Below are 15,524 nucleotides of genomic sequence, written 5' to 3' on the forward strand. Positions count from 1 at the left end.
TATTACTGCCATGCAGTGGGTCCTTGATGTTGGTAGCCTTTGTGCGGCAGCAAGTCGTGTAAATGGAGTCCATGGATGGAAGGTTAGCTTCCATGATGGACCTGGGCTGTGTACATCACCTTCTGTAGTTTTTTACGCTCCTGAGTAATTACCATACCAGACAGTTATGCTTTCACTGGTGCATATGTAGAAATTAGTGAGGGTCCATATGAGCATGCCAAGTATCCTGAGACACCTGAGGAAGAAAAGCTGTTGTGCCTTCTTGACCATCGCATCTATGTGGGAAGTCCAGGACAGATTGTCAATTATTCTTCACCTCTCAATCTCCGTTCCATTGATGTGGGTGAGGCCATGTTCTCCTCCTTTCTTTCTGAAGTCCACGATCATCAAAAAAAAGGAAAAGTGTTGCATTTTATTGGTTCCTTCCTTACTCCCAGGATGCCGCAAAACACTTTATGTTGAATACAGTGCTTCTGAAGCAAAATTGATGTTGTAAAGTCGAAACATGGTGGCTGCCCCACACAGCAATGTGATTATGACCAGGTCATTGTTGTAGGGTAAGTATTACTCAGATGGTGGATGGAGCCTTGCTTTAGCATCTCACCCAAAAGACTCCCCCTCCATCAGCAGGTTCAGAGAAGGTTTGCTAGACTACCTGGAGTGAGCAAATCTCTCACTAAGGAAAGATTAGACAGGGCTGAAAATGTGTTGCTGGTTAAAGCGCAGCAGGTCAGGCAGCATCCAAGGAACAGGAAATTCGACGTTTCGGGCATAAGCCCTGATGAAGGGCTTATGCGCGAAAAGTCAAAGATTAGACAGGGTAGGCTTGTATTCCCTGGAGTTTAGAAGAGTCTAAAGTGGATGTAGAAAGAATGTTTCTACTTGTAGGACAATCTAGAAGTAGAAGTAACTGTTTAAAATAAAAATGGAGCACCCATTTAAGACAGATAAGAATGCTTCTTCCTGAAAGTTGAGACTCTCTGGAATTTAATTCCATCAATGCAGAATCTTTTAATATTTTTAAGGCAGAGAGGATCATTTTTTCATATAAATAGATTCTTGATTGCCGAGGGCATGAAAGTATATTAGGGATGTGCAGTACTCTTCAAGTTAAAATCAGATCAGCCATAATCTTACTGGATGGTGGAGCAGGCTCCAAGGGTCCTTGTTCCTTGTATGAATGCTCATGCAGAATCCCATCAGTACTGCCCTAACTTGTCAACCACAGGCTGAATTTTACCAGAAATCAGCTTTAAAAAGTGTTATTTTTGCTGAGCTTCATCAAGACTTGCTCTCTGCAAGGCTGAGCAGATTCATTTGTGTAATCATCCGAAACCCACCTTATTATCCAGATTCCATGTCTGGATCAACCAGCGCTAGTTCAATTCACCCAATGTCATAACTGGAAGTACTCTTACAACTAGTGGGATTCCTGGCATAAGCACCATCTCGAAAAGTCTGTTGTGCATCAGGTCTGTCACTGTCCATCCAGAATTGCCCTGCACAGTTTGATTGATTTGGCCTCAACCTGGCAAACAAGGAGAAATTGGCTCTGCATTTCTGCAGACAATGACCTAAAGGACTTGGTGGATGGGCTAGTGCAGAGGAAGGATACCCTCTTTCCTCCAGAAGGGAAGATAGTCACTGTACCAGCCTAGTTTATACTTATCATGTCAGTCGCTGCAGTTTCAATCATCCAAGGAAACAGCTGACAGCATTGTTCGGTTAAATGCCACTCTATTCTCTCTGCAGCAGTCACTCTATCTCTGCTTCTGTACCTTTCTCATTATTGTATGTAATACCTCCCTCGCTCACTCTCAACTCCTCCATATCAACACACACATATGCATGCACTCTCAGGTTTACACATGCACACACTCAGACACACACACACAGATGTGCACACATCCCAGTTTTGCTAACCCAGTGTGGGTCAGTTTGCTCTATTTGGCTGAACAGCTGGTTTGTGAAGCAGAGTGGCACCAACAGTGCAATTTCTGCACCAAATAGGTCACCATAAATGTTCCACCTTTTCAAACTGTCCCCTCCCCTCAGGCATGATGACCCTCAGGTTAAACTCACTCCCAGTTTTGCCTCTCTAATGCGAGAGCAGCCTGTGATCCTCTGGTAGTGTGGTGACTTTACCTTGAACGGAGGGTGGGTTAGCTCATTTTCTGGTAAGCTGGTTTGCGATGCAGAGTGATGTCAGTAGTACGGGTTCATTTCTAATACCAACTGAGCTTGCCATGAAAGTCTCGACCTCTCCCCTCACCTCAGGCAAGGTGGCCCTCAGGCTAAGCCACTACCAGTTGTGTCTCTATCTCTCCAATCAGAGAGCAGCTCATAGTTCTCTGGGATTATGACGACCTCCTAACCCTGAATGCTCCGTATACTGCCTACTCACTCACTTAGGGCACATTGCCACTTTCCCCATCTTCATCGCATTAACAGTTCCACTCATTCACTTAATCCCTCCTTTCTCTCATTCCAGGAGGAAATAACTCCTAATAGGATCAGAAAAGCCAAGATTGGATGGTGGAATGTCCCACATTCAGTCCTGTACCCTGTATGGAGAGACGATCCAGGACCATGCTGGCAAGTTTCTGTGGAGACGCAGAAATGTCCATGGCAACCAAGAGAAAAATATTGTCCATTACTGACTGACTCTCCCGTTCCCTCTATTGTAGACACCTTCTTTTTAATGTCCTCCAGCCGTGAGTTAAATTTCCACAGTTTCTACAGTGAGGTTGGCTGCAGTGTGAGATATTCTCCACCCACCTGCGGAGAAAGCATTGGCAAGGCTAACTCCTGTACTTGCACCAGCTCAGATACTGTTCCTTCAGTGGGACACTTAGCTACTTTAGAATTGGGAGCACTTGTTGGTAAGCACTTCCCTGCCACAACTACACACCAAAGAGTCACAGAGATGTATAGCACGGAAACAGTCCCTTCGGTCCAACTCATCCATGCCGACCAGATATCCCAACCCAATCTAGTCCCACCTGCCAGTACCTGGCCCATATCCCTCCAAACCCTTCCTATTCATATACCCATCCAGATGCCTCTTAAATGCTTAATTGTACCAGCCTCCACCACTTCCTCTGGCAGCTCATTCCATACAAGCACCAGCCTCTGCGTGATAAAGTTGCTCCTTAGGTCTCTCTTATATCTTTATCCTCTCACCTAAACCTACGTCCGCTAGTTCTGGACTCCCCCACCCCAGGGAAAAGATTTTGTCTATTATCCTATCCGTGCCCCTCATGATTTTATAAACCTCTAGAACATCACCCCTCAGCCACCGACGCTCCAGGAAAAACAGCCCCAGCCTGTTCAGCCTCTCCCTATAGCTGAAATCCTCCAACCATGGCAACATCCTTGTAAATCTTTTCTGAATCCTTTCAAGTTTCACAACATTTTTCCAATAGGAGGGAGACCAGAATTGTACGCAATATTCCAACAGTGGCCTAACCAATATCCTGCACAGCCGCAACATGACCTCCCAACTCCTGTACTCAATACCTTCTTCACTATCCTATCTACCTGCGATTCCACTTTCAAGGAGCTATGAACCTGCACTGCAAGGTCTGTTTGGAAAGGCTGAGGAAGAACTGCCAGATACTACTCAGTTCCAGCCAGCAAGGCTTTGGCACTAAGAGATCTAATTGACATGCATATGGGTATCTGAGGCAGGTTTGTTAGGAGCACTAGGAATCTGATACAAAGCCTGCAGGACTGCAGCAGCAGCACTGGGACACTGCTGTGATAGTCTGGCTACCCTAATGGCCATGTTGACAGCTGCCAGCGCTCAGAGTCTGTGCATATGCCCACAGTCCTGCATACCAGTCACTCCTTCCATTGGTACAAGCAATAGGGGACACAGAAACATAGAAAATAGGAGCAGGAGTGTACCATTGAGCCCCTGAAGCTAATCTTTCATTCGTAATCATTACTGCTTTTCTCCCAGGGAATCTTAAGCTTGTTTAGGTACCCATTTCTCATAAGGAGGTAAGGTAATTCCCAAGGCAAGGGAAGAATCACTTGTATTGCCCCACCTCAAACAGCACGCCTCAGCATATACTAGAGTTGGCCAGCCCTTCCACCTCCACTCTGACAGTCGACATCACCATAGAGTTATACTGCATGGAGACAGACCCTTTAGTTCAACTCTTTGCGCTGACCAGATATTCTAACCTGATCTAGTTCCTTTTGCCAGCACTTGGCCCATATCCCTTTCAACCCTACCTATTCGTGTACTCATTCAGTCATGTGGGAGTTCAAGCCAAGGAGTCTACACTTGCTTTAGAGCAGGGCACACTTAGCATGTCTGTGCCACAAATGCCCCATAGTCATCTGATCAAAGCTCCAAGGCCAACTAGCTCTACTGTAGAAAGGCTCCCTGCACTCTCACTGTAGAACCCAGGACTGAATTACACATGGGTGGAAAAGAAAGCAGACTGCCTGAAGACACAAAGTGATATTTCACCTGTGTCACCTATAAAAACATTTGCGTGTTTGTAAGTATATGTTCACTTTTCTTCATCAGCTGCATGTGTGTGTATGTATGTATGTGCGCGTGTGTGTGTGTGTAGCTCTGTCAAGCCTCAACTGCAAATGCAGTGACAGCCTCCCCTTGCTTCGTGCTACACAATGTTGAAGTGTCAAAGATATGAAATGAGTAGGTAATAGACAGGTGATTGTATTTTGGCTAATGTGTTTCATCTTTTCAGTGTGCTTCTGACTGCCCAAGATAGTCCATCTTCAACAGCCCTTTTCCTTCTGTGCAGTATCATTTCTCCCCCTTATCGCTGAGTTGCCTTCCTGCTTCACAATTGTAATCCTTTGCATTGCAGAATTCAGGCCCTTCAGTCTTAATCCAGAAACCCAGGTATGGCACATGGTGGCTGATAGAAGTTGAATTCAATAAAATTTGGGAATTAAAAGTATAATGATGACCATGAATCCATTGTCAATTGTCTGGAAAAGCCCATTGGTTCACTAATTTTGTTTAGGGAAGGGAAGTGCCATCCTTCCCTGCTGTGGCCAGCTCCAGAGCCAGAACCGTGTGGTTGACTCTTAAGTGCCCTCTGGGCAATTAGGGATGAGCAAAAACTGCTGGCCTGGTCTGTCACACTTTCTCATCCATGAATCGCTTTTTAAAAAAGTGAACCTGTCAATGGAGGGCCGCAAAGCGACAATACACCGAGCATCAAGGTGGACGTAGAGTGAATGATCACTAACTGAGCAGCCATTAGATGTAGCCTCATCCAATCTGTGCAGCGGCATTCCAGTGAAAGGTGCCAGTGCACAGCACAATGCAGAGCCACCCTCTCAGTGATTCAGAATTGTGTGGTTATGCTGGTATGGTTGGATACCAATATCTGTGGATATGGAGTGTGCGCAGTCACTGTGCATGGTTTGTCCTGAGATGGGTGTCCAAGATAGATGTCCAGAGGTGTAAGCAGCAAGCTGGAATCGCCAGGGAACCATTCTTTCATGTTGTGAAATCTCAGCATCTAGTTTCTATCTATTGAATAGTAGGATTGGCAACTACATATTAATGAAACAAGATTACATAATCCATGTTAACGAGTAGTAGTCGTACTGTTAGGCCTCTCACCAGCAAGAATGTCGTCTCACCATTCAACGCTTGGTTGTAAAACGGTCCTTTTTGCTCTCGCGTGACATCTCTCATAATCTTGCCACTGTGACCCACGCCGTTCATGGGCTGGGACAATTCCATCCCTTGTTTTTGTGCTCAACTGCATAAATTCACGAAAGATCCTTAAACAGTGCACCATCCTTACCCACTGTGGCCAGCTCCAGAGCCACAACAATGTGGTTGACTCTTAAGTGCCCTCCAGGCAATTAAGGATGAGCATAAAATACTGGCCTGGCTCCGTGAATCAATAAAACCCATGACATTTTCACCTTGAAGGACAAGGGCAATGGATACACGGGAACATCACTACCTGCAGGTTCCCCTTCAAGCCCCTCACCATCCAGACATAGAAATATATCACCGTTCATTCAGTGTTGAAATCCTAGCATTCTCTCTGAGAGTTTTGTGGTTCAAGCTTCAGTATGGAGACTCCAGCAGTTCAGGAAGGCAGTTCACCACGACCACCTCAAGAACTAGTGACAGGCAATAAATGTTGGCTGGCCAGCAATACCCACGTCCCACGTGGAAATAAAAAGAAGTCTCGAGTAGAGTAATGGCATATGACTGTTTAATTCAAACACGATTCCTACCCACTGAGTCATAGCTGAAAACTGTGTACCAGCAAGGTCACTCATTCAGTCCCCAAACTGTGTTCACGTTTCATCAGTGCTCCGAGAATAGGGAAGTTCAGGAGGTTGGGTGCAATAGGCAGCTTTCCTTATTCTGACAATGGGCCTCTTCCACAAAGTGCGCATTTTTGGTCATTAATTGCGGACAGGGTAGCATTTGACTTAAAATCCTCCATAAGCTGTCAAAGCCCATTGCCTGTATGGAGTTCTGAGCGTCTTTACTTTAGAAAAATCTGGCAGATTATTTTTAAGTTCAGCCACCCTCCCATGAAAACTGAGCTGTCAGGAGGTGGTTTGGTCAAGTCACTCCCCTGACCAGTTTCTGATATAATGCCTACTAAGGCATATCTTGAAATATTGTATCAATGGATTACAAGGGCTATATCCACTCTTTCAAAGGTTGTTTTCTTTTATCCTGTACCTTTTTATATCTGTGTATCATCTTTCTAAGGATCAGTTGTGGCTCTGAAGTAGCCATGGATGTGCCTGAGCTGGTCATTGGTTGAATTTGCAGCTTTCCCCAAACAAACTGGTTTCTGTTCAGTGATGGGAATTCATTCACCAGGGCAGCAATGGTGCATCCACCTCTTTATATTCAAAATATTGAAAGCATTCACTCTCCTGGCTGTTGTCCTCACTTTCCAGGACTTCCTTCTATTCCGGACAATATCTCTTCAATTGAGGTGACAATGTAGGCAATGATGCAGCTTTTCACAATATTTTGAAATTGCAGTAACAAAACCTCAACACTGATCCGAATGTGCACAATCCTGTTTGTTCAATCTTCATCTAAGGTCCACATGCTCACTCCTCTCTTTTCCGAGCTGTGAGCAAATGAGTTTAATTATTTATGTCACTAGGAAAATACTGTGTAGTTTTTGAAGAAGTAGGACAGAAAAATAAGGTTAGATTAGAGTGATGCTGGGCGTTTACCTGAAACATCGACTCTTCTGCTCCTCGGATGCTGCCTGACCTCCTGTGCTTTTCTAGCATCGCTCTAACTAGACTTTGATTTCCAGCATCTGCAGTCCTCACTTTTGCCCAGAAAAATAAGGTTGTTAGGAAGGATACTTGCCTTTATTAATTGGGGCATTGATTACAAGAGTAAAAAGGTTACAATTGAGCTGTATACAATGTTATGTAGGCGACAGGTGGGGTACTCTGTCAATCTAGTCGTGACACTATTGGAGGAATGTGATTCCATTCGAGTGAGTGGAGAGGAGATTCACAAGATGTTTCCTGGTAAGACTAATACAGCTGCAAAGAGAGGCTAGATACGCAAGAGCTGAATGCTTCAGAGCACAAAAGGCCAACGGGAACTGAGGTGTACAAAGTACTAAGGGCCAGAGACAGAATAGAGGGTGAGAAACTTTTCCTGTTAGAAGAGTCAATAACCGGGAGGAAGCTTTAAAGTTTCAAGGGGATTTGAGGAATAATGTTTTTACCCAGAGGTGAAATCCTCTGCCTGAAAGGACAATAGATGTTGTGTCTCTCAAAACATTTAGGAAATGTACAGATGTGAACTGAAATGTCAGTAATCATGGCTTTGTACCAAATGCTAGGAAATTGGATTAGAAATATTTGGTTTGCTCACTGAGCTGGTGGGTTTGTTTTCAGACATTTCATGATGTCATCATGCTAAGTCACCAGTGATCTCTGGTGAGTGGTTGGTATTCTGTCCCGCTTGCTGTTTATGTGTCTTGGTTTGTTGTGGTGGATATCACTTCCGGTTCTGAGGTTGGTAAATGGTAACCAGGTATGTGTTTGTTTCAGGATGGATGCATTGTCCCAGTCAAACGGGTGTCCCTCTTCATCTGTATGTCTGGGTACCAGTAATTGTTAGTCATATCTGCTGGTGGCTCGTTGGTGCACAGGTATCCTGGTGACTAGTTTCATGCTGCTTGGTTTGTCCAATGTAACGTTTGTGGCAGTCCTTGCTGGCGATATTGTACATTATGTTAGTTCTGCTGGCTGTGGGTATGTGGTGGATGACCAGCACAGACTCGATGGGCGAAAGGGTCTTTTTCCATGCTGTAAGAACTCGGACTCTAAAAGATTTCAGGAAATTTTTCTGAACTGAAAACAAATTAAACAGTGTCATAGAGACATAAAGCACGGAAACTGACCAGTCAGTCCAACTCATCCATGTTGACGAGATATCCTAACCTAATCTAGTTCCATTTGCCAGAACTTGGCCCATATCCCTGTAAACCCTTCCTGTTCATATACCCATCCAGATGCCTTTTAAGCTGCCAGTCCTGTCCATCCCTAAGCCATGTTTTTGTAATTGCTATGATATCCCAGTGCCATGTTCCTCACCATACCCTGAGTTCAGCTGCCTTCCCAACTGTACCAGTCTCAGACTGATCTCTTCCCTCACTACCTCCCTGGGTCGTCTCTTCCCCCCCACCCCCACATACACCTTACTGGTTTAAATCCTCCCAAGCAGCTCTGGCAAATCTTCGTGAAAGTATATTCGTCCTCTTCCATCTCTCTCTTGTACAGGTCACTTCTACCCCAGAAGAGATTCCAATGATTCAAAAATGTGAACCCTTCTCCCCTGCACCAGCTCCTCAAGCATGCATTCTTCTGCTCTATCCTCCTATTCCTACCCTCACTAGCTCGTAGCATCAGGAGTAATCCAGATATTACTACCTTTTGAGGACGTCCTTTTTAGATTCCTGCCTAACTTCTATATTCTACCTTCAGAATCTCACTCTTTTCCCTTCCTATGTCATTAGTTCCAATATGTACAATGACCTCCTGCTGATCACTCTCCCCTTTGAGACACTCTCCACCATTTCTGAGATATCCTTGATCCTGGCACAAGGGAGGCAACACAGCATTCTGATTTTTCACTGCTGGCCAAAGAAACATATGTCTATGCCTCTGACTTGAGAGTCTGCTATCACAATTGATCCCTTGGAACCTGATGTAACCCTCATTAGTTTAGAGCCAGTCTCTGTACCAGGAACTTAGCTGTTTGTGCTACATTCCCCTGAGAGTCTATCACCCCCTACATTTTCCAAAGCAGCATACTTGTTTGAAATGGGGATAGCCACAGAAGACTCCTGCACTACCTGCCTATCCCTCCGACCTTTCCTGGAGTTAACCCGTCAACCGACTGTATCTCCCCTTCTGTAACTGCCAACCATCACAATATCTAAGTCTTGTCAATTCCTCATCGCCTCTAACTCCCACTCCACCTGGTCCATGCAATGTGATAGGATTTGCAACAAAAGACAGTTCCTGCAGACATAATCATCAGTAGCACGGAAATTCTCCCTAATCTCCCACAGCCAACAGGAAGAACATATCACTCAACTAACGGCCATCTTTACTCCTTCGCAATCTACAGACCCAGAAATAGCACCATCTTTTTGCGCTTAAAGAAGTGCTCCAGGCTAACTTAGTACTTATGATTTATGTTTTTAAAATTTAATTAAGAGACTGATCTCAATAAAACAAATAATCAAGAAAGACCCCACTGTACTTGCTACTGTTGACTTACAGTAAGGCTACACATTAAAAACTATGCACTTCTCAGTTCCTGTGCTGTGAACTCTCCCACATAATTTCTTCCTAGGTCAACTGTAAGTTTCACTATCTGTTAATTTTTCCCAGACCCACTCTGATGTTCAGAGATACATGAACTCAAACAGCAAAGGCACTAACTGTAGATTCATTGCTGACTCTCGCACCCTCTCTCATGCTCTCTCCCCCGCCCCCCAACCCACTGACCACCTAGTCGCTGCCTTTTGAGTCTCTTCCTCCACACTTCTAATCTTTGTTTTCCCCACAGTTCCAAAACAATGCAACAGCATAGAAAACAGTAATTACTGCTCCTGGAATTTAAGGAAATCACCTCCAACACCTAAAATACCCCAAAACAAGGAGCAGCTGTTATAGCCACAATTTTTTCCCGTCATCCATCTTGGATTGCCCAATATTCTTGATCTTGACTTTTGCTCTCCCAGTTGTAAATACATTAGTCAAACATCTTTCCATTAAAATCAAAGGAGTTTTCAGTTACCTGGTCTGACAAATACTCCATGACTTCATTGAAATGTACAAGATCCTGAATGCTCTTGACGGGGTGCACCTGAAAGGATGTTTCCCCTTCTGGTGGAGGGTAGAACTAGGCAGCACTGTTTTAAAATTAGTGATCACCCTTTCAGGACAGAAATGACTGAACTTTTTTTAAAGACGGCCACTGTTAAGGCAACAAGAGGTGGGGCACATAAACGTTGGAGAAGACGTTTGATGAAGTCTTCAAAATTCTGAGGAATCTTGACAAGTTGATTGGGAACATTGCCAGAACAGAATCAACATTAGGTAAACCATTTACAGCCACGGAGTGGTTAGGATCTGGAGTGCACTGACTGAGAATGCTGTGAAGGACTTTGTAAAGGAAGTTACCATTATTTAAAGAGGGAGCAAAGTGCATAACTACAGGGATAAAATATGGCAATGGGAGTAGCTGAGTTGCACTTCCAGAGAACAGGTGCCGAAGTAATGAACTGGATAGCTTCTATTTGTGCTAGAATAAAGATTCTATAAATTGGAATGGGTTGGCCTGTTAACAATGAATGTACTATAGCATATTCAGCTGACTTCAGAATACATTGTACAAATACAAATTATTTTGGTTTGGGATTTAGTTAAGGCCCTATCTTTTTAATGAGATGTGTTATCTTCTTTTCTCCCTGCTCTTTCCCCACCAAACCACAACTACCTGTCAAATGCAGCATACCACTGTAAATGTGTGGACACCTGGCTAACACAGACAAAGAAGACCTGCCCTGTTTGCAAGCAACGTGTTCTGCGTTCTACTGGTGACTCTGAGTCTGGATCTGATATGGAAGATTACCATGAAGATGATGAGCATCAATCGGAGCGCACACCACTACTCCACGCAGCTTCATCCTCTGCTACGCACTCATTTGGCTCCATGACCAATTCCCTCACACAGCACAGCAGGGACCACTCATCAGATTCCAGTCAGGATGGTGACAATGGTGCCTATGCTGAGGGGGTGGAAATTCCAGACCACAACCAGGAGAATCAAAGTCACTCTTCAATCACTACAGGATCTGGGTCTGAGCCTAACCTCAATCCTGGGCATGTTTTTAATGTGTAGTTAGGAACCTTGGGCTTTGTACTGTTCTAATCTGTAAAACTGTAATCATTGTGTGACTGCAGCTCAAATAGGGCTTTATTTAGAACTTTTTGGGGGAACATTTAAAATACATATTTTAAGTGTTAACGGGGAGGTTCTGCTGTTGATGAACAGGGAGTACAAGATTTGATTGCACATGGGTGTGTTGCTTGATACCAACAGAATACAAACAGCCTCAACTCCCCTGTAACAAATAGGCATTCAGTAGTGGGCAGGGAAAGTGATAGATAGCTCATTAAATACCAATGTGAAGAAACTTTCTCTTCCATGTTCTGTAAAATGAGCATGAAATTAAAAAGCACAACTACCTGGAGCCCTTGCTTGTACTATACTCCAATCCCCTGTCTGGTCCTATACTACAATCCCTTGTCTGGTCCTATACTACAATCCCCTGTCTGGTCCTATACTCCAATCCCTTGTCTGGTCCTACACTACAGTCCCCTGTCTGCTCCTACACTACAATCCCCTGTCTGGTCCTATACTACAATCCCGTGTCTGGTCCTATACTACAATCCCGTGTCTGGTCCTAGACTACAATCCCGTGTCTGGTCCTATACTCCAATCCCTTGTCTGGTCCTATACTACAATCCCCTGTCTGGTCCTGTACTACAATCCCGTGTCTGGTCCCGTACTACAATCCCGTGTCTGGTCCCATACTACAATCCCCTGTCTGGTCCTATACTCCAATCCCTTGTCTGGTCCTACACTACAGTCCCCTGTCTGCTCCTATACTACAATCCCCTGTCTGGTCCTATACTACAATCCCGTGTCTGGTCCTAGACTACAATCCCGTGTCTGGTCCTATACTCCAATCCCTTGTCTGGTCCTACACTACAGTCCCCTGTCTGCTCCTATACTACAATCCCCTGTCTGGTCCTATACTACAATCCCGTGTCTGGTCCTAGACTACAATCCCGTGTCTGCTCCTATAGTACAATCCCCTGTCTGGTCCTATACTACAATCCCGTGTCTGGTCCTATACTACAATCCCGTGTCTGGTCCTATACTCCAATCCCTTGTCTGGTCCTATACTACAATCCCCTGTCAGGTCCTATACTACAATCCCCTGTCTGGTCCTATACTCCAATCCCTTGTCTGGTCCTATACTACAATCCCGTGTCTGGTCCTACATTACAATCCCGTGTCTGATCCTACACTACAGTCCCGTGTCTGGTCCCATACTACAATCCCGTGTCTGGTCCCATACTCCAATCCCTTGTCTGGTCCTATACTACAATCCCCTGTCTGGTCCTATACTCCAATCCCTTGTCTGGTCCTATACTACAATCCCCTGTCTGGTCCTACACTACAATCCCCTGTCTGGTCCTACACTCCAATCCCTTGTCTGGTCCTATACTACAATCCCCTGTCTGGTCCCATACTACAATCCCGTGTCTGGTCCTATACTCCAATCCCTTGTCTGGTCCTATACTACAATCCCCTGTCTGGTCCTATACTACAATCCCGTGTCTGGTCCTATACGCCAATCCCTTGTCTGGTCCTATACTACAATCCCCTGTCTGGTCCTATACTACAATTCCCTGTCTGGTCCTATACTCCAATCCCTTGTCTGGTCCTATACTACAATCCCCTGTCTGGTCCTACACTACAATCCCCTGTCTGGTCCTATACTCCAATCCCTTGTCTGGTCCTATACTACAATCCCCTGTCTGGTCCCATACTACAATCCCGTGTCTGGTCCTATACTCCAATCCCTTGTCTGGTCCTATACTACAATCCCCTGTCTGGTCCTATACTACAATCCCCTGTCTGGTCCTATACTACAATCCCCTGTCTGGTCCTATACTCCAATCCCCTGTCTGGTCCTACACTACAATCCCGTGTCTGGTCCCATACTACAATCCCGTGTCTGGTCCCGTACTACAATCCCGTGACTGGTCCCGTACTACAATCCCGTGTCTGGTCCTATACTCCAATCCCTTGTCTGGTCCTATACTACAATCCCGTGTCTGGTCCTATACTCCAATCCCTTGTCTGGTCCTATACTCCAATCCCTTGTCTGGTCCCATACTACAATCCCGTGACTGGTCCCATACTCCAATCCCGTGTCTGGTCCTATACTCCAATCCCCTGACTGGTCCTACACTACAATCCCGTGTCTGGTCCCATACTACAATCCCGTGACTGGTCCCATACTCCAATCCCGTGTCTGGTCCTATACTCCAATCCCCTGACTGGTCCTACACTACAATCCCGTGTCTGGTCCCATACTCCAATCCCGTGTCTGGTCCCATACTCCAATCCCGTGTCTGGTCCCATACTCCAATCCCTTGTCTGGTCCTATACTCCAATCCCCTGACTGGTCCTACACTACAATCCCGTGTCTGGTCCCATACTACAATCCCTTGTCTGGTCCTATACTCCAATCCCTTGTCTGGTCCCATACTACAATCCCGTGTCTGGTCCCATACTCCAATCCCTTGTCTGGTCCCATACTACAATCCCGTGTCTGGTCCTATACTCCAATCCCTTGTCTGGTCCTATACTCCAATCCCCTGACTGGTCCTACACTACAATCCCGTGTCTGGTCCCATACTACAATCCCGTGTCTGGTCCTATACTACAATCCCGTGTCTGGTCCCAAACTACAATCCCGTGTCTGGTCCCATACTACAATCCCGTGTCTGGTCCTACACTACAATCCCGTGTCTGGTCCCGTACTACAATCCCGTGTCTGGTCCCGTACTACAATCCCGTGACTGGTCCTGTACTCCAATCCCGTGACTGGTCCTATACTCCAATCCCGTGTCTGGTCCTATACTCCAATCCCTTGTCTGGTCCTATACTACAATCCCTTGTCTGGTCCCATACTCCAATCCCTTGTCTGGTCCCATACTCCAATCCCGTGACTGGTCCCATACTCCAATCCCGTGTCTGGTCCTATACTCCAATCCCTTGTCTGGTCCTGTACTCCAATCCCTTGTCTGGTCCTGTACTCCAATCCCTTGTCTGGTCCCGTACTCCAATCCCGTGTCTGGTCCCGTACTCCAATCCCTTGTCTGGTCCCGTACTCCAATCCCGTGTCTGGTCCCGTACTACAATCCCGTGACTGGTCCCGTACTACAATCCCGTGTCTGGTCCCGTACTACAATCCCGTGTCTGGTCCCGTACTACAATCCCGTGTCTGGTCCCGTACTACAATCCCTTGTCTGGTCCCGTACTCCAATCCCTTGTCTGGTCCCGTACTACAATCCCGTGTCTGGTCCTATACTGCAATCCCTTGTCTGCAAGCTATAATCATCTAGAACTGAACTACACCCCATTGCTTTGTTTCTGTTCTTAGCCTGAAAATTATCTGGTATAGTATATATGCTTCCTAATTACGTAGAGACCTTCTGATGTCTGAAATCTGAACCCTGAAACACGGCTGGGAGCTATTGGTACTGGCAGTGTCTCCCAAAGTTATTCTGATGTGACGTTGGGAAGGTGACCACAACAATATTTGTAATGTTCATAGTTTCCTTTTTATACTAAATTTTGTAATCTTGCTCAGCAGAATGTTCTCTGGTTACAATTGTGAAATTAATTGAGCAGGCAGTTATTGATAAATTGTGATAATGCGGAAGACAGGCTGCTGAAGGGGGAATGAAACCAGAATCATCGACAATAGAAATGATGTCGTCCTAGCTGTCTGTTGTAATCATTTCCACTGTTCTGGTTTATTTTTGCTGCTGTGACTGTTTCCTCATTTACCAATGATGGCTGTACGGAGATGAGCAACTGTGTCCAGAAGCTGGCATTCCAGACTGCTACCTGTTGATCTTTCACCCTGAATTACAGTCTTTCACTGACAATAAATATGCTGATGTAACATGGCTGCTCGGAAATCAGTTGTAGTACCCTAACCCTTCCAATACTCACCTTGCACGCCACCCACAAACCTGGCCCTCTAAACCCTCTTCCACTTGCTTCCTACGCATCTTCACTCAGTACCTGTGCGATCTTTAGGCATTTTACTTTCTGGAATATGGCAGTAATCACCATAAACACGGGGAATAGTTTCTGTGACAATTCACTATAAGCTGCTTCTGTGATT

The 15,524-nt window shown here is 45.4% G+C and overlaps 1 protein-coding gene across 3 annotated transcripts in view; it reads left to right on the top strand.

Annotated features, from left to right (window-relative positions):
- The window catches only part of LOC132835165 (E3 ubiquitin-protein ligase RNF167-like), a 128,575-nt gene extending 113,276 nt beyond the window's left edge, over window positions 1-15,299 (top strand). For all 3 annotated transcript variants that reach the window (XM_060854503.1, XM_060854504.1, XM_060854505.1), the window contains one exon: window positions 11,037-15,299. In XM_060854503.1, coding sequence (XP_060710486.1) covers window positions 11,037-11,428 — 392 coding nt within the window. In that variant the 3' untranslated portion in view covers window positions 11,429-15,299. The remainder of the gene's footprint in view (window positions 1-11,036) is intronic.
- Window positions 15,300-15,524: the final 225 nt, after the last annotated feature.

This window comes from Hemiscyllium ocellatum, chromosome 44 (assembly GCF_020745735.1).
Source record: "Hemiscyllium ocellatum isolate sHemOce1 chromosome 44, sHemOce1.pat.X.cur, whole genome shotgun sequence".
NCBI lineage: Eukaryota > Metazoa > Chordata > Chondrichthyes > Orectolobiformes > Hemiscylliidae > Hemiscyllium > Hemiscyllium ocellatum.